Genomic DNA, 19,255 nt, shown 5'->3' on the forward strand with positions numbered 1-19,255 from the left:
CATAAAAAGCTACCAACATTTAACAGAGACAACTGTTAATCGTATTCTTTTAAATAAAAATGCCAAATCAAAAAACAACAAAACCATTTATTTTAGTATTATTATTTTATGAAGTCAGTTAAACGCCGACTTACACACAAGAGTAGGAGATAGACACTGTTATGGCACAAGGAACAGAAATAGAATTGAAATGCCATTTTTCCGATTAGCTAAAGTTAAAAATTCATTTATGGGTCAAGGTATACGCTTTTACAATAGAATTCCTCATAATATTAAAGAGTTTAGTAGTTCTAAATTTAAAACTTATATAAAAAATGTACTAGTTCAGAGAGCGTACCTACTACAGTATTCAGGAATATATGGACGATAAAAACCCATGGAGGGTTGTCGCGAAAAAACCACAGGACAGTTCTTTGGCATGTTATTATAATATATTATGATGTTACATATGTATTTTGTAAAATTGTAAAACTGACATGATTTAAAAGAGCAACTATGGAGTTTCTTGCCGGTTCTTCTCCGTAGATACTGCTTTCCGAATCGGTGGTAAATTTTAAAATATGTAATGACGTTTCAAAAGTGCTTCTATAAGAAGTCTAATTGAATGAATAAATGTTTGAGTTTGAGTTTGAGTTTGTAAACTTTAAGTAATACACATACAATCAGTACCTAATAAAAGTTTACTATTGGTAGAGTTTTTTCAGAAAACAAAGTGCGCACGCGCGGGCGGCCTCCCGCATCGTTCATTGGGCGCGGGTTTTTGAATTATTTGATATCAAAAAAATTGGTTGTTTGTAAAGTAGGTTTACGATCGAGATGTTTACGTGATAACATAATGCAGTGGCAGCGCTCGAGATGAAACGGGAGATCGGTCCGTCTCTCTCTCGTTATACCTGCGATCGCGCTCGTGAGGTTTTGGTGTGACACAAGTTTATGAACATGTCACCCGACTAAAACGATTTTAAAAACTTTATCACGTTAAAAATTAAAAAAATTCAAAATTATTTATTTCTTTCAAATAAAAGCAAATAAAATGCTTGTGTCAGGAGGTTCCGCTCTTCCTTAACACTATTACAGAAACAGAAATAAAACAATATGAATGAATACAATGCAAAAACATAAAAGAAAAGAAAGAATTTAATAAAAAAATATCGGTATCGGTTGATTTATTATCGGCGATACCGATATATCGGCTTGCCGATATATCGGCCGATATATCGGTATCGGTATCGGTATCGTTACATCCCTAGTTACTAATAAGTGAACTTATCTTTTCCTCATATCAGATCTTTTTTAACCGACTTCAAAAAAAAGGTCTTCTAATGAAAACCTTAAAAATCTACTAACAACATAATAAGTACTAGCGGTCCGCCCCGGCTTCGCCCGTGAAACATATTTACGTTTTCTCTACATAAGAACCATCCTCGTACTTCAAGGAATATAATAGAAAAGAATTATCGAAATCGGTTCAGCCGTTCACACGTGATGCCGTGACAACGCGAAACGGGTGCAGACCCGCCGCCTTTTTAAAGCTCCCGCCGCGAAGCGCGTCGAACGCGGCAACTGATACACAAAAATAATCCTTATGGCATGATTCTGTATTCACGCGCGATGACTTATAGCGTATTTCATGTATAACTTTGGTGTTTCTACACCGATTTACATGATTCTTTTACTATAACCTGCCCAGGAGTATGAAGAATAATTGTGCCAAATTTGGTTAAAATCCGTCGTGTAGTTTCTGTTTCTATAGCGAATATACAGACAGACAGACAGACAAAAATTTTACTGATTGCATTTTTGGCATCAGTAGCGATCCCTTATCACCCCTTCATAGTTTTTTTTTAAATATATTTCATGTACAGAATTGGCCTCTCTACAGATTTATTATAAGTACGGTATAGATTTAATTTATCCTCCTAACCATACTATAAACTACATTAGGTAAATAAATCACGCTTTAAACCCGTTTATTCCAGTATATACGACTCGTTCAACGGGATAGTGTACCCGGCTGGCCTGGGCTCAAATTCCACGTGTTTACGAGAGTACGTGTCTGTGAGGGGGGATCTACAGTACACCCTGCCACTTAAGGGGTGTAACACTATGAGTACTGATAATGTAAGTATATATTAATTATATTATTAGCTTTCCGCCCGCGGCTACGCCCGCGTTTTCAAAGAAAAACCCGCATAGTTCCCGTTCCCGTACGATTTCCGGAATTAAACCTATAATAATAATAAATAATAAAAACCTATCCTATGTGTTAATCCAAGTTACCCTCTAACTATATGTGTGCAAAATTTCACTATAATCGGTTCAGTAGTTTTTTCGTTAAAGAGTAACAAACATACACACTTATATGTACATACATCCATCCTTACAAACTTTCGAATTTATGATATCAGTAGGATATAATATTAGTACAGAGATACGCCCGACTCCCGAGTGAATGTTTTTTTTATTATTTTTATTATAAAAACAAAAAATGGAGCCTATATCACTACCGCAATGCAACGACACCTCATATATCAAAGTCGGTCGAGCAGTTTGGGCTATAGGGCGTGCCAAAAAAAATTGCTATCAGCCTTTAAAAAAAGTCGGTCGAACCTTTCCAATGATTAGCGGATTATTTAACACTAATAATAGACGCTCCATATATTTTAAAATTTTAAATCATAAGTTAGTTATTAATGATAGGTATATACCTAACTTTAAATATAAAATGTCTATGTTAAGGCTTTTGCCTTAATTTTTCAAATGTATAATAAACTCGTAAATAAATTGAGACAAAATTAACTAAATAATTTTTTTGAATATTTAAATATTTATGTATGTGTAAAAATTGCAAAGAAAAACATGACTAACTAATTATAAAAAAATAGGAAATGATTTTTAATAGAGGTCGTTTTTAATTGAGCGAAATAAATTAAAATATTTTAAGATATCAAAATAAAATTGACCTCTATGTTATCGAATTATTCAAATATATATATATTATTATTATATTATTATAATTAACTCTCCCCCGCGGCTTCGCCCGCGTTTTCAAATAAAAACCCGCATAGTTCCCGTTCCCGTGGGATTTCCGGCATAAAAACTATCCTATGTGTTAATCCAAGTTATCCTCTATATGTGTGCAAAATTTCATTGTAATTGGTTTTAGTATTTGCGTGAAAGAGTAACAAACACACACACACACACACACACATCTTCACAAACTTTCGCATTTATAATATTAGTAGGATTTAACGACATTTAAATTGGAGTCAACGAAGTCTACCGTTATGTCCGAACTAAAATACGTACACTAACAAATTGAAAATTGAAATACATTCTTAATTTGTTAGTATTAAGAGAAATAACCAGTATAATATAATAGTAATAACTAATTTATTTCTAAATGCATGAATTCATTAAACCGTAAACATTTAGTATGTTTACTGTTTAGGTTTATAGCATTCAAATGAGATTTTTTTTATGGAATAATTAAAATTCGTTACCCAAGTCGAACTCGTGTCTTTCGCCTAAATAGTAAATACAGTATATTTCAACCATAGACACGCTATTTCAACCTTACCACGTTAAAAAGTAATTTAAACGCACTAAACCGTAAAAAAATATAGCAATTATGTCCAAGCGTCTAAAAAGCAGCAGACCCTAACCAAAGGGTCCAGGACTTAACAATGGGGAGATGACGTCATATCCGTTTAACAATTTGGAAGGAAGTCAATGTGTGCTGTGAATTCATAATCGATATCGATTGGAACATTGATTATTATCGGAATAAGCGGAATAGAATTTGGTCAAGTGCGAGTCGGGTTCGCGATACTGAGGGTTCCGTTCCAATAAAATAACAATATGTTCACCCATCCAATTTATGATCGTGTTAAACGTTGCTTAACTTCGATTTTTAAGCTATTGCATAGCTTTTATCTCAGACTTTGAGCGCGGCGACCAAATGTAAAAATTCCGTAACGAAACAACCTAACACCCCCCACTCCAACCGGCACAGCGATGCGATGCTATGCAATAGCTTTACCGCGGCAGTCCTCGAGTGCCACACGTATTTTTTTTATTATTTTGTTGTTAGCGATAACAGAAATAAATCATCTCTGAAAATTTCAACTGCTTAGGAACCGATACAGCCTATTGTGTCAGACAGAAACGGACACTCAACAGTGCTGTCTCAAATAGAGTAATAGAGCCCCGTTTAGGGCGTTTGTCCACTACAAGGAATTTTACGGTCCGGCATTCCGATTTTTTACGGTCCGGTATGGCACGCCATTAATCTATATACTAGCTTGTGCACTATACGTAATTTTACTGTCCGACATTTTACTTTTCCCTATTCCGGATGGTTTTTTGTGTCTACGAGTCGCTGTAGGTATAATTGTTTTCGAATGCCCACTTGCTTGGATTTTACTGTTATTACTGCATATGCCAATTGAAAGCAAGCTCTTGTTTTACTTTCTTTTAGTTGGCAATGAGATTTGAGAAGTCGGTATTGTTATTTTATATACATTGACCAAGCATTGACCTATAATTATTATCTAAGTAAGTGTTGGTAAGTTAAAGTTTAAGTGGGAATAGCTTTAGCTCCTCGTCACCGATTAAAATAAATAAGTGAAACACGCATTTTAAATCTCTTACGGAACTTTACTTTTTATTATAACGAAATAATATAATATTTCACCTTCTATATTTTTTACTCGTTTCTTGTAAAATGCAAAAACAATCATTTATGATAGCATTATACCGCCAAACTTCCTTGAACTGTACCGCACTGATCCGAGTAAAGACGGACAGGTGCACAAGCAATTCATCGGTTTTTTCATGCCACACCGGACCGTAAAAAATCGGAATGCCGGACAGTAAAATTCCTTGTAGTGCACAAGCGCCCTAACCGTTTGACGTTTGTGTACGGAACCCTAAAAAACACTTAGGTATCTAATAAATTTCTTTTATTTCGTTCAAAAACCATACCATCGAAAAGTTATCGAACTTTTACCAAACGAAAAAGGAAACCAATTAAAAATAACACTAATATTAAAATTAAAAACAAACAAATATGGAGTTTATAAAACATAAACATTAAGAAATACATTTCTCGCGAATGACCAGTCTATTTAATATGCAAAGAGACCAAAACCCACGCCTCCGCACAAGGCTGTTGAAAGGTCTCATGATGTTTTTTTCCCGCCAATAACTTTGACATTTACCTGCACAGACTATAAATTGCAATTGAATATATGTGGTAGTTTTGGTGCCATGGTTTTGGTATTTGTGATATAGATAATATAAAACTATATTAGTATAGTCTGTGTTATCTTTTATTAATATGAAACTGACTACTGATTTCAAAATTATTTCACCGTTGGATATGTACACGATATAAACTATTCTTATGTATATGAACGCATGAATCCGCGTCGGATCACTATTTAAATATTAATGGCAAATTCGTGCTGAAAATGTTAATCGTTCCACATACATACATAATGTACATATTATGTCCAAAACCAGGGACATAATATTATGTTCAACATGTCACATATTTGGGTCCAAAAGAGCTGCAGAATTCAATAATACATAGTACCTAGGTAATATATATTATCTGTATTCTGTGCTAAATACACAACGTTTCGAGCCAAAACGTTTAACATACCATAAACTGAACTAGATTAAATGCGTTGGTTTGGCGCCAATTTTATCAACACAGAATATAAATTACAGTTTCGTGTCGAAATATTAATCTTGTCACAGATTATATCAAATATAGAGACGTTATAAATTTCAGAATTAACTGTAAAAGCTTTAATGTGAACATCAAATGATGAATCTCTTGTAAAATTCGCACATCATTGCTTAGGAATCAATGAACCTTTATTTGTAGATAGAGCGTCATCTTGGAACGTCTCTATAATATGTATATAGAGTCTATATACTACATATAATAATATATTACTTCAGAATGTATTAAAAACATGCATAAAGAGGTGGCATATGTTTTTTATTTAATAGGTATGTTTTCTTAATCTCGTGAACTGAAGGTATCTTCTATTAAAGTAATCTTTAAAGATCAAATAACTAAGACACAGTATTATAGTTCCATAGCTTCTGAACTGTTGGAAAAAAAGAACTAGATGACAATTCTCAATGTCAGAAATTAAAATTACAAATAATAATAAAAAGTTTTCTCACAAATATGGTCTAACACCGGTCTTTGTAAGAAAGCTGATTTTTTATTTATTATTTGTGTTAGAAAGCTGTTAATCAGCAAAATGTAGGCTCTAATATTAAACGCCTTTGATACCATATCTATACTAATATTATAAAGCTGAAGAGTTTGTTTGTTTGAATCTGTGGTTTGAATGCTCTAATCTCAGAAACTACTGGTCCAATTTGAAAAATTATTTCGGTGTTAGATAGCCCATTCATCGAGGAAGGCTATACGCTATAATATATCATCACGCTAAGACCAACAGGAGCGGAGCCACGCGGGTGAAACCGCGAAGCGCAGCTAGTTATCTATAAATTAAATAAACATAGCATACCTATCGGAAATAGCCAGTAAACAGACAAAATTTGTCACCTTGTAAAGTCAACATTACCAAAACTATTTCGTTAATCCTTTTGTTGTTTCTATATTTGTTTTACTTCAATATGTTAACAGCTTAAATGTGTACCGTTAGCAAATTAGAACAAAAAATATTTATAAAGTGACACCTTAATAAAAGTGTTCAACAATATAATATTTGAAAGAGCTGTTTGGTTAGGATTTGTGGTTTGTTCTAAGGTGTGATAATGTCACTTTTTTGGATATTTAAAAAGGTTTTTGTGACAATAAAATTCGTGATTTGGGGGTAGTGTGTATTTTGTGTATGGATAAACAAATATTCTGTAATTCAATCCAAAAAATAATACGCTATTTGTATTTGTGCTCAACTGTAGAGACAAGTATAAGTAACTCGTTCTTTTTTTTGTCTACAAAAAAGCTTAACTTTTTAAGTTTTTGTCGAAATTATTTGATCTTGGATTTTGATTTCCTTTCTTCACTGATTGAAGAAATTGATCGAAAAATATAAAATAATCGAAGATTGACGATAATCCTTCCGGGCACAGTTATTCCAACTTACCTTTGGAATAATTGTGCCCGGACTACTATTTCATTCTTTATTTATAGTTATTATCATGTATGTAATAAGCTTTAAGTATTTAAATGAGAATTAATGATTCTTTAAACCTTATCCTGAGAAAATTAATTTCTTGCGGTTATTATTGCACGATCTTCCACCTATAGGTATTTACATCATCAATGATTAAAACCATCATTACACAATATACATGTTCAGTCACAAATGTCAGAACTATGACACGGTGTTTCCTTGACAGACTTACGAACAAAATATATTAGTGATTCATTCCACGCGCTTCCGTGAGCGGCATGTAGGTTAGAGTGGACTGTGGGGTAAAATAGCTTGTAATGATACTAATATCTATTAAAAAGTTAAAATATCAAACTCAAACATTTATTTATTCAATTAGACTTCTTTTAACAGTTTATTTTGTACGCACTATAGTCTCAGAAAGTAATGATCCGATTTGAAAAATTTTTTCGAGTGCTATAGAGATTCTTTTCTCGAAAGGCGATTTATCCTAAACCTAATACCAATAGGAGAGGAGCAATGTGGCTAAAACTGCGAGGCACAGCTAGTATAATATATTCTTTATCTTTTGAGGGATGGCTATAGTTTTTTTAAGCTATTGCATAGCTTCTATCGCGAGCCTTAAGCGCGGGGACCGAATCCAGAAATTCCGTAACGAAAAAACCTCACGCGAACCGACGGGCACGGAGATGTGGCTTGAAGGCATACCTAGCATGCAATAGCTTTACCGCGGCAATCCCCGAGTGCCGCACGTCTTTTTTTATTATCACGCTAATACCAATAGGAGTAGAGGAATGCGGGTAAAACCACTGAACATGGCTAATTTAGGTACTTAATTACATTTGTATTATTTATTTCAGGAGGACGGCACAGTAGAATACTACAACAACATAATAGTCCAACCACACTTGCGCCTAGTGACTGGCCAGGGGCGCGGTTACCATGTTCGCTGCAAGTACCGGAGGAGGGACCTCACGTTGTATCACTTGCATAGACCACATGCTGATCGACTCACTGCGAATGGTTTTGATAAGTGAGTACCTACTTTATTATCTATACTTCTATACTAATATTATAAAGAGGAAACCTTTGTATTTTTGTATGTTTGTATTGAATAGGCTCAAAAACTACTGGACCGATTTCAAAATTTCTTTTACCATTACTTAGAGGGATTCTTCCGAATCCGTATAGGCTTTTATCCCCGAAAACGTAAATATGTACCACGGGCGAAGCCAGGGCGGACCGCTAGGAAGTAATAAGGTGTAGATAGGTTATTGGCACGAATTGTAGCTAATTAGCCACTTAGTCCATAGGTTTGTTTACAGTTCATTTTTGGTAAATATACATATTATGATTTTTATTATTTGTAATATAGATCTGATTGCACACGCACAACAAACGAAATTCTACGCGATGCCATATTATGTTTGATTTGTGCGAGATTTGAGCGAGATATCAAGTTCGAGGTGTAATAACTAATAAACAGTTTGAAAAGCGAAGTTTTGGGCAATAATTAGGAAATAAAATGGATACGGAATTATTCTCCCAAACACTTCAAACTACGCCACCTACCAAAACTATTCAGTGAAAAAAAATCACTGAATCTTTTAAACCTGCTAAGATTCTTCTGTTATTAAACTACCACCAATTTAGAACATCGCTTCTACCAACAAAAATTGAAATAAAGAACAACAACACATCACAAGCAGAAAAAAAATCTTAATACGACTTTTCATTTTCAGTGATGAATACGATGAAGAGTCCGGACTGTTGCCCTCCGTCACGATGAAAATTTTCAAAGGCGATCCCCAAGACAAACAGGTTAGATAGAAGAATTTATTTTATTTTTAAGCTATTGCATAGCTTCTATCGCGGGCCTTGAGCGCGGGGACCGAATCCAGAAATTCCGTAACGAAAAAACCTCACGCTCCCCACTCCGACGGGCACGGAGGTGTGGCTTGAAGGCATAGCATGCAATAGCTTTACCGCGGCAGTCCCCGAGTGACACACGTCTTTTTTTTCTATTTTTAAGTCATTTATGAAAATAAAACCGGCCAAGTGCGAGTCAGACGCCCACACCGAGGGCTCTGAACAAACATATTTTTTATTATTTGAGAACTTTAAATTTATGCTTATGGTATTTTTTCCTTTATGTATGATATAGGACGTTGAATTTTATTTTTTTTTGAGCTTCGGTACCATAAAAGTTACAATTTTATTACCTACTTTAAAAAAGTGAATCAATCTAAATTCGTTGTTACTAAATTGTTGAACGCTGCATAGACTATATTTTTTCAGATTTTTCTCTCTACATATATGTACTTTATTTTTTTAGAATTCTCATAAATAACCATAAATTTAAACACTTTCCAGGTGGCATCAAACGTGCGTATAGGTGACACGCTAACTCTAGTTGTGTCTTTGGAAAAACAGCGCAAATATGGTCTATTGGTGTCCGAGTGTTCTGTGCGAGACGGGCTTGGCTGGGCTGAACAGAGTCTGATAGCGAATGATGGGTGAGTTATATTACAACAAAATACAACACGGTTCAATTACAATGCAAAACACAATATATCATTTATACTAATATTATAAAGAGGAAAGGTTTGTATGTATGTATGGTTTTCACGCATAAACTACTGGACCGATTTTGAGGAAATTTGGAAAATAATCTTTAGACCCTGAGAAAAAACATAGGCTACCTTTTATTGCGAAATATGTACCACGGGTGAAGCCGGGGCGGACCGCTAGTAATTATAATTCAATACAATAAAACACAACAGGACATCATGCATTGCAATACAAAACAACACAGGACATTACAATACAAGGATGATAACACAACAACGCGGCATAATACAACGCAACGTAACACAACACAACGTGGCATAATATAACGACATGCAACGTAAGGTAACACAAGAAAACGCGACACAACACAACACGATACAACGCATCAAGATACAACCCGGATCCACACAACGTAAACACCTTACATCAAGACGCAACGCAATACAACATAATATGTGTTCAAATTGATTTATCTTCACATCACTCCTATGACTGTACCAATTATGTTAATTATAATTAAATGTTAATTATATTATTATACTAGCTATGAACCGCGTTTTACTCGCATTGCTCCGCTCCTGTTGGTCTTAGGGTGATGTTAGTCTTCCTCGATAACTAGGCTCTAACACCGATTGATACCTATCGGTTTTTAAAAGGCTATATATCATCTCGCTAAGACCAGCAGGAGTGGAGCACTGCGGGTAAAACCGCGGGAAACAGCTAGTATTAATATAGTAATAGAACTTAGAAGATGATGTTAATAATATGTATTTAATAATTATAATGTTAATAATATGTGTTTAATGTATGAATTTAAATAAAGATTTTATTTATTTATTTATTTACTAGCGGCCCGCCCCGGCTTCGCCCGTGGTACATATGAAAAATAGATGTTGGCCGATTCTCAGACTTACCCGATATGCACAGAAAATTTCATGAGAATCGGTCCACCCGTTTCGGAGGAGTATGCAGACTAACATTGTGACACGAGAATTTTATATATAAGATAATAACTAAAATAATCTCTCCCCAGCTGCCCCCTAGAAACGGAGATAATGGGCCTGTTCCAATACAGCCGCGGCTCACAAGAAGCCCGCGTGGCGTTCCCCGCGCACCGCTTCCCGTACACCGCTAGTGTGTACTACACTTGCGAAGTGAAGCTCTGCGATCTGAATCATCCTACTGATTGTGTGAGTTTTACTGTTTATGGTAGTGATTGTGTGAGTTTTGACGTGACAACGTCTTATAATTCGATAGAGCCGGCTGCACGCACGAAAAAACATGACTCATGCGGCGTTACCTCGCTCTGAGGCGTTCCATGTAAGGCTTGGAGTGCAAGCGAGAGCGCGGAACGAGTGACAAAGAAGCGGACGTTGTCACGTTCAACTATCGTCAGTAAACCAACTTTACAGACAACAAATTTTTTAATCATACATATACCTACATTTTTTAAACATACTTCGTACAAAGTACAAACTAGCTTTCCGCCTGCGTTTAGGCTACAAAATATTGTGCTTCGTGAATTTTAGTATCATGTCAACTATATATTTCAGCAATAACTGTATTTAGAAACCTTTATTTCATTTTTAAAAGCCTATCAATGCAAAGCAATGACACTTATTTAATTATGTACCTATTCTTGTTTTTTCCCTCCGTTTATAAGTAGTCTGTTTTTAATTCAGTAACAAAAAAACATTATTTACCGATTTAAATATCCTTCAACGATAGAAAGCTCAACATTTACTCTTGAGAGCAATATAGTTATATATTTAAAGGACTGTACACAAAATAAACAACACAAATGCTTTATTTAAAATCGAAAAAAAGAATCAACCAACATCGATAATTCCTTCGCCATTAAAAATCTATTCCATACACATATAACTATAACATAACTATTTATTTCCAGGAGCCATGTTCTCACAAGCGAACCCGTCGTGACACGAGTGAAGGTGCGCCCGCTACTGTGGAAGTGTTCTCCGGTCTCTATGTGAATGAGGCTGATTCGCCTGATAATGATGATGTTGTTAGTGAGAAGGTGAGTTTGTGAGTTGGTGTGTAGTGATTTGTGAGTTGATATGTTGGGAGTTTATGGGTTGTGGGTTGTGAGTTTGTGGGTTGTGAGTTGATGGGTTGTGAGTTTGTGGGTTGTGAGTTGATCGGTTGTGAGTGGATGGGTTGGGAGTTTATGGGTTGTGAGTTGATCGCTCGGGAGTTAGTGGGTTGGGAGTTTGTGGGTTGTGAGTTGATCGGTCGGGAGTTAGTGGGTTGGGAGTTAGTGGGTTGTGAGTTCTGCGTTTGTGGGTTGTGCGTTGAAGGGTTGTGAGTTTGTGGGTTGTGAGTTGATGGGTTGTGAGTTTGTGGGTTGTGAGTTGATCGGTTGTGGGTTGATGGGTTGGGAGTTTGTTTGTTGTGAGTTGATCGGTTGGGTGTTAGTGGGTTGGAAGTTTGTGAGTGTGTGAGTTGATGGGTTGGGAGTTAGTGGGTTGTGAGTTGATCGGTTGGGAGTTAGTGGGTTGGGAGTTTGTGAGTTGGTGTGTTGTGAGTTTGTTAGTTGATATGTTGGGAGTTGATGGGTTGTGAGTTTGTGGGTTGTTAGTTCTGAGTTTGTGGGTTGTGAGTTGAAGGGTTGTGAGATTGTGGGTTGTGAGTTGATGGGTTGTGAGTTTGTGGGTTGATCGGTTGTGGGTTGATGGGTTGGGAGTTTGTGGGTTGTGAGTTGATCGGTTGGGAGTTTGTGAGTTGATGGGTTGGGAATTTGTGAGTGTGTGAGTTGGAAGTTGGAGTGTGTGTGTTGTGGACATTATCAAAGAGATAACTTTGTAGTAATTTTAGTGATAGATTTACTTCTTTAACTTTGTATGGGAGAATTAGATTGTCGGCTTCGCCCGCGTTTTCAAAGAAAAACTCGCATAGATCCCGTCCCTGTGGGATTTCCAGTAATGAGATATTGTGAGAGATTGTGCGTACGATTAATTGCTGTTCATAGTGTTGCTTACAAATTTTTTGTCTTGATGTCTTTCTTTTTTATGTAAGTCACTGAAAAATGACTTGATGTGATATAGTTACTAAAGGTCTCAGACATACCATTCCCAAAATAGAATATTCTTATACTCTGAAATGTCATTTTAAACTCCTTAATATGGTGACTTATAAGTTATAACATATTAATAATTAAAGACTTATTTCTCTAATTTACAGAAAGAAGACGAAATCTGCATATCGCAACGCAACTTCGCAATCGGTATATGCGTGGCTGGTGTCATTCTTATGATATGTGTTATCGCCGCCATTGCCTTCATTCTAGCTAGACGACGTAACCCCAAAACTTATTCGAGAACCGGCAGCTCACTATACAGTGGGCCCTACACAAACACCGGCTATTCACACACAAGCTAAATAAAAAATGTGAATTAAAATAACAATGTTCGTGCATTTTTAATTCGTTTATCGTGTATCTATTCGTCTCTATAATCTGTGACAATCAAGTGACATGTGTCAAATGTCAATTCGAAAAATGGCGCCAATTTTGACGTTTTTAGTATAAGTGAAACAACGAATATTAATTACTTAATTAAATACTTATTATATCGGCCATTTATATATGTACTACAGTTGTGTACGCAACACTTCAGTCATATTTTAAGATTTATTTAGTATACTTATTTTAGGCTTACTACCATGAAAAATACCCATATATGTATATCTATATTTGTGATAATCATCCGTCCTCTATTTATAAGTTTAGAAATAATTAATGGAAGGTTGCCTTACATTACGTAATAAATTAGATTTAGAAATAGTCATTTTATTGGTTTATAATGCAGTTAATGTGATTTTAATCTATGCAAGGAGTGGATTTTTGAAGTGATTTTTTTCTGTAACTTTTTTAATTTATAAACTGCCATGACCCGGGCAAGGTGGAGGGATTTTAATGGTTTATGGTCATTTGAAAATCATGCTCTATTGTTTATGGAAAGTGGAATTTATTTAAAACAAACGGTAATTCATAGTTTTATTTTATTTTGAACATTAAAATTACTATCAAATTTTTTAAACCATTTGTAATTTCTACTTCGACTTCAAAAAAAAGGAAGAGGTTATCAATTCGGCCCGTATATTTTTTTTAATTCCACTTTTCAGAGCATCATTTCAAATTGTCAACATAACACGGATGCCATAGTGTTTTCTTGTATTTTTAATTAAAAAAATACACAAGTATATACACATTTAGAAATTAAAGACGTAATAAATCAGTCTTCAAATATTATAAATAATATAAAGAAAAGACTGCGTTTTAACACGCTTATATTGGTTTCACCTGTATGTTTGTATGTAATCGACTTCTTTAGATTTTGACCCACTTTAAATTGACAGATTTAATTCAAATTTTGTACACTTATCAAGGATCGGTGACCATTATTTTTGAATTTATCTTTCGTGTTTTTGAAGTGAAACTTCTTTAGGCGCGTTCGAGTAAAATATCGCGTTATGGCAATACCGTCACGTCATGGAGTAAGGCGACGATTTTGGTATCTTTGAATCTTGGCAAAGAAGTTTCACTTCTGATACGTGTGCTCAGCACACACGCTCCTTTTTTAAAGTCTTTAATTTCTAAACGGTTGCCATACCTACGTAAATATTAAGATTTTTTTGCAATAGCAACATTATTTCCGTCCATTAGGTGCTATTTTAATGCTTTTTCGCTTTAGCTTAGACAACGAATTGATATGTGTTTCATATTTACTCCATTGTTGTACTAATATTATAATTTTATTTTTTTTAATAGCAATGGGGTTCTGGAACCATATCGCTGTTATGTACGAATTTTTAACAAATATACTGACTTTAAACGATTGGGGTTTTTATTTCATCTTCCTAAGTATGTTTTAATATTAAATTGTATGAATTTATATTTAAATCAATTAATGCTTGCTGTATTTTAGAAAATGATTGTTTGTCCTAGTTAATATCTGAAACGGCTGAACCGATTTTGATACAAATTCTAGAAATCATATTATAAGATATATTCACTGTCACACATTTAAATGCAAGTTACTTAAATGTTATTTAAATACACAACAAAACTATCTTAACTAAAATTCTTACAACAGGAAAATATTAGGTATCTGATTGTATTTATCACTTAAATTCATTCAAAACATTAAATCAAACATATTCATTACATATAAGATTTATTCAGAATCAGGTTTGCATTATAATGTTATAACAATAATTTACATACATACAACATAATAATATTACATATGTGTATGTCCCACAACCCAGGAAAGATCTCGAAAGGGCATGTGTTGGATCCGTGTTCCCACGTAAGCCTTCGAAAGGACTTATGGAATTGAGTCACATACTTAAATTAAATAAATGCGAAAGTAACTCTGTCTGTCTGTCTGTTACTCAATCACGCCATAAACTACTGAACCAATTTGCATGAAATTTGGTATAGAGATATTTTGATACCCGAGAAAGGACATAGGCTACTTTTTACCCCGGGAAATAGGATAGGTTTTATCCCGGAAATCCCACGGGAACGGGAACTATGCGGGTTTTTCTTTGACTGCGCGGGCGAAGCTGCTGGTGGAAAGCTTGTATTGCAATAAGTAGCCCAGTAAATACATTTAATAAAAACATTACAGGTTCAAAAACATTTTATCAAATTTCACAATAATCTGAAATAAATCCGATAATACCTACCTACTGAAACTGATTGAATTCCTTATCGTCTAAAGTCTCCAAATGATAATTTATGATTTGGAAAACTCTGTCACTCACTATGCAAGACTGTGCAATTCATTTATCTTAAAATATTGAATGAAAATATGCCTTAAAAACTTTCACTTAAAAATAATTTTAAATTTAGTGCATATCTTTTTAATATTAATAATTATTTTAATCTCCATATAACGCATAATGACCACATTACATGTCACATATCATTTAATTAGTCGATAAAGAAATAATCTAAATCATGTATAAATGATAAGTACACGCATGTTTTGACCGAAATAATTTCATTTGTAAAATGTGGCTCCTAGTGTTAGCGTTCTTTATACTTCTCTTCTATTACTATGGTACAAAAAATCACGACTATTGGAAAAAGAGAGGCGTAAAATACGATGAACCGATCATTTTCTTCGGCAGCAACCTCAGCCATATCATCAAGAAACACAGCCTGTCTGAGAGGTTCTATGAACTTCACAACCAATACCCTGATGAAAAATATGTCGGTTATTTCGAAGCGACCAACCCGGCCATACTCGTGAGAGACCCTGAATTGATCAGGGCTATTTTAGTGACTGATTTCAGATACTTTCACAGACGTGGTTTGAGCCCACATAAGCAGGATATTGAGCCCCTAATGCGAAACTTGTTCACGGTAGATGGAGACGCGTGGAAACTACTCCGTCAGAGAATGACACCAGCGTTTTCAAGCGCCAAATTGAAAGCTATGTTCCCTCTAATCGTTGAACGTACTGCAAAGTTATCTGTAATAGCAGCGTCGTTCGCAGAAAAGGGAGAAGAAGTGGACGTCCGCAATCTAATTGCACGTTATACGACAGACTTTATTGGAGCTTGCGGCTTTGGTATCGACTCTAAAACGTTGGACGATGAAGAAAACGACTTTAGAAGTCTCGGCAAGAGGATCTTCATGATTACAACAAGAGATATTTTAGTACAACTGCTAAAACGCACGTTTCCAAACATAGATTTCTTCAAGCACTTAAATATCTTTGCGCCTGAGATTGAGAGGAAAACACAATCGCTGGTGCAGCAAATTATGAGTCAGAGAGATTACAAGCCGTCTGGAAGGAACGATTTTATCGATATGATGTTGGAACTGAGGCAAAAAGGGAAGATGGTCGGGGAGTCAGTGGATAAAAGAAACCCAGATGGTACACCAAAAATTGTCGAGTTAGAATTAGATGATCAGCTCATAGCTGCCCAGGTATTCGTGTTCTTTGCAGCTGGCTTCGAAACCTCGTCTTCGTCAAGCAGTTCCTTGCTACATCTGCTCGCTTACCATCCTGATGAACAGGAGAAAGTGCAGAAAGAAATTGACGAAGTTATGGCCAAGTACGATGGAAAACTTTGCTACGATGCTGTTAAGGATATGAAGTATTTGGAAATGGCTTTCAAGTAAGTAACCTATTCATTTCTTGTTTGTGAGTGTTTACGCGAAGCATAGGTTTTGTCGGAGTATTCGAACATCGGTGATAAAAAATCTACCTTAAGATATATAACGTGACAGATTAGGCTAACTATATTTTTCTCATTTTGCAAGCCCAGTTTATAGTTACATAGACATTTTAAACTTATTATGGTGTGAGATCTGTCCTTTTAGTAGAAACAAAATAGTATATGGGCATCAAGTCATATAAGCGTAATAATATCTAAGACTCGTATAAATAACTTATTTATTATTCCGCAAGTTTACAAAGCATTCACTGGTTTGCAATCACGCCAGTCGTCAAACAGTTTTAGTATATTTCTCTTTTGGAGAAAGGTTTTTTGTCGCAAAAAAAATCTCGATGATATAAGGAAAAGTTAATTAATTGTATGCTGTTATCACAAACTAATAAAAACTATCTTGCTTACTATAGTTTCTACATAGCTTATATTTCGCATCCAAATATCAATTATTGGTATATATTACAACTATAAACAATTCCAACAGAGAAAGCATGCGCGTCATGCCACCTGTAGGCTTCCTAGTCAGGAAGACAGCAGGCAACTACACCTTCCCTGGAACAAACCTCACGCTAGAAGACAGAACTGGTGTGGTCATCTCCACGCAAGCGTTGTATGATGACGAGAAATACTTCGAAGACCCCAAGTCCTTTAAACCTATGAGATTCCATCCTGATAATAAGTTTAGGCGAGATCTGTTCTTGCCGTTTGGAGATGGTCCTAGGGCTTGTATTGGTGAGTATATTGAGCTTGTATTAAATACAAACGTATTTGTTTTTTTGACTATTTATTGGTTTGAATTAGAAGAACCTATGGTGTCAAAAATATGGCAATATGTACATCCTATTCTTTGTTGAATTGCAGATGTTACAGTCCGATAAAATTAAATAAACTGATAGTGTAATGCTTTACCATGTTCTCTGTACCATGTTTTTGGCAAATAAATGTTACTTTATTTATTTTCTTTTATTTTTTATGGAAGTAAATCTTCATCGTATCGTATGTAGGCACACAATGTGCGTGAAGTCGCGGGTAGTAGCTATTGTAACAGTGTAACTATCTTAGTTTCTAATAGAAGAACGTACATTTTTACATTGCCAACAAATTCTTCATTTACTTCCAGATAAAGTACATATATATATTGTACAGTTGGTATAACCACTAAATAAGTTTAAAATCATTTAAAAGCTAATCATTTAATGCTAAATCCTCAGGTGAACGTCTCGGCATCATGCAAGCGCTGGCCGGAGTCGCAGCATTACTCCATGAATTTTCAGTAGCGCCTTCAAAAAGCAGCAAACGATACCCTGACATCGATCCTACATCTACTATTATACAGAATGTACTTGGTGGTCTGCCTTTGCTACTTGTTAAGAGAAAAAAGTAGAATTAGATAAGCCTATATACGTAAATGTAAAATATCATTGGTGTTACATATAGGCTATATTTATTTACTCATCTGTGATTGAATAAAATTTTAAGGAAAAATATGTACTTAATTAGTTTACAATTTCCTTCCTTAAAACTTAAACGTGAATGGTTTTATCTGAAATATTTATTTGCATGCTTTGCATTTTAATGTTGTCCAAAAATCCTACGTGATTATTTCATATGATTGATTTGCGAATAACTATGGTCTTAAATTGAAATGTAGGTATGCCAGTTTCCATCAAAAAATGACAGTGAGCATTATTATAATTTGAAATATTGTATTTCTAACAATTTTGTATAAATAATTAAGCAACCATACTAATATTATGTAGAATGTATTATGTAATTAAGATTATGTAAGAAATAAATAATTTATATTATTACGGTTTTTATTGTGTTATCACCAATATTCAACCTAATTATTATTTTTTATAATCGAAGCTAATCACACATATTTTCATATTTTGAGTCATTTTTTACATATATTTTATTGTTATCATTGACAGACGTGTAATGTTTATCACTATCGAATAATAATATTATCTATAAATTACAAGCTTACCGCCCGCGGCTTCGCCCGCTTTGTCTAAAACCTAATAAATTATATATTAAAACCTTCCTCTTGAATCACTCTATCTATTAAATAAAAACGCATCAAAATCCGTTGCGTAGTTTTAAATATTTAAGCATACAAAGGGACATAGGGACAGAGAAAGCGACTTTGTTTTAGGTATACTATGTAGTGATGAGAGTCTATCATGCTATCACGACTTTTCTATTCAATAAATTTTGATGTAATTAAGCATGGTAATAGTTTTTGAGTAATAGGAGAAGAATATGAGAGAGAGTTAAGATTATTAGGGTTTAGAGGCAAATGA

General features: G+C 34.7%; 2 protein-coding genes across 2 annotated transcripts in view; both read left to right on the top strand.

The window, feature by feature from the left end:
• Nucleotides 1-14,596, top strand: part of pio (zona pellucida domain-containing protein piopio) — a 56,826-nt gene extending 42,230 nt beyond the window's left edge. The window contains exons 4-10 of the mRNA XM_090117477.1: nt 1,980-2,121; nt 8,030-8,202; nt 8,912-8,990; nt 9,543-9,685; nt 10,774-10,930; nt 11,650-11,778; nt 12,942-14,596. Of these exons, the coding sequence (XP_089973603.1) occupies nt 1,980-2,121; nt 8,030-8,202; nt 8,912-8,990; nt 9,543-9,685; nt 10,774-10,930; nt 11,650-11,778; nt 12,942-13,139 (1,021 nt within the window). The 3' untranslated portion in view covers nt 13,140-14,596. The remainder of the gene's footprint in view (nt 1-1,979; nt 2,122-8,029; nt 8,203-8,911; nt 8,991-9,542; nt 9,686-10,773; nt 10,931-11,649; nt 11,779-12,941) is intronic.
• A 1,078-nt stretch (nt 14,597-15,674) lies between these two features.
• Nucleotides 15,675-18,425, top strand: LOC149896640 (cytochrome P450 6B2-like). Its single transcript, XM_090117498.1, has 3 exons — nt 15,675-16,895; nt 17,434-17,681; nt 18,161-18,425. The coding sequence occupies exons 1-3, from the start codon at nt 15,781-15,783 to the stop codon at nt 18,331-18,333; spliced, it is 1,536 nt and encodes a 511-aa protein (XP_089973624.1). The 5' UTR covers nt 15,675-15,780; the 3' UTR covers nt 18,334-18,425.
• The last annotated feature ends 830 nt before the right edge of the window (nt 18,426-19,255 follow it).

Source organism: Colias eurytheme, chromosome 28 (assembly GCF_061535395.1).
Source record: "Colias eurytheme isolate Ceu_HAF_F1 chromosome 28, ilColEury1 Martin Lab GWU primary, whole genome shotgun sequence".
NCBI lineage: Eukaryota > Metazoa > Arthropoda > Insecta > Lepidoptera > Pieridae > Colias > Colias eurytheme.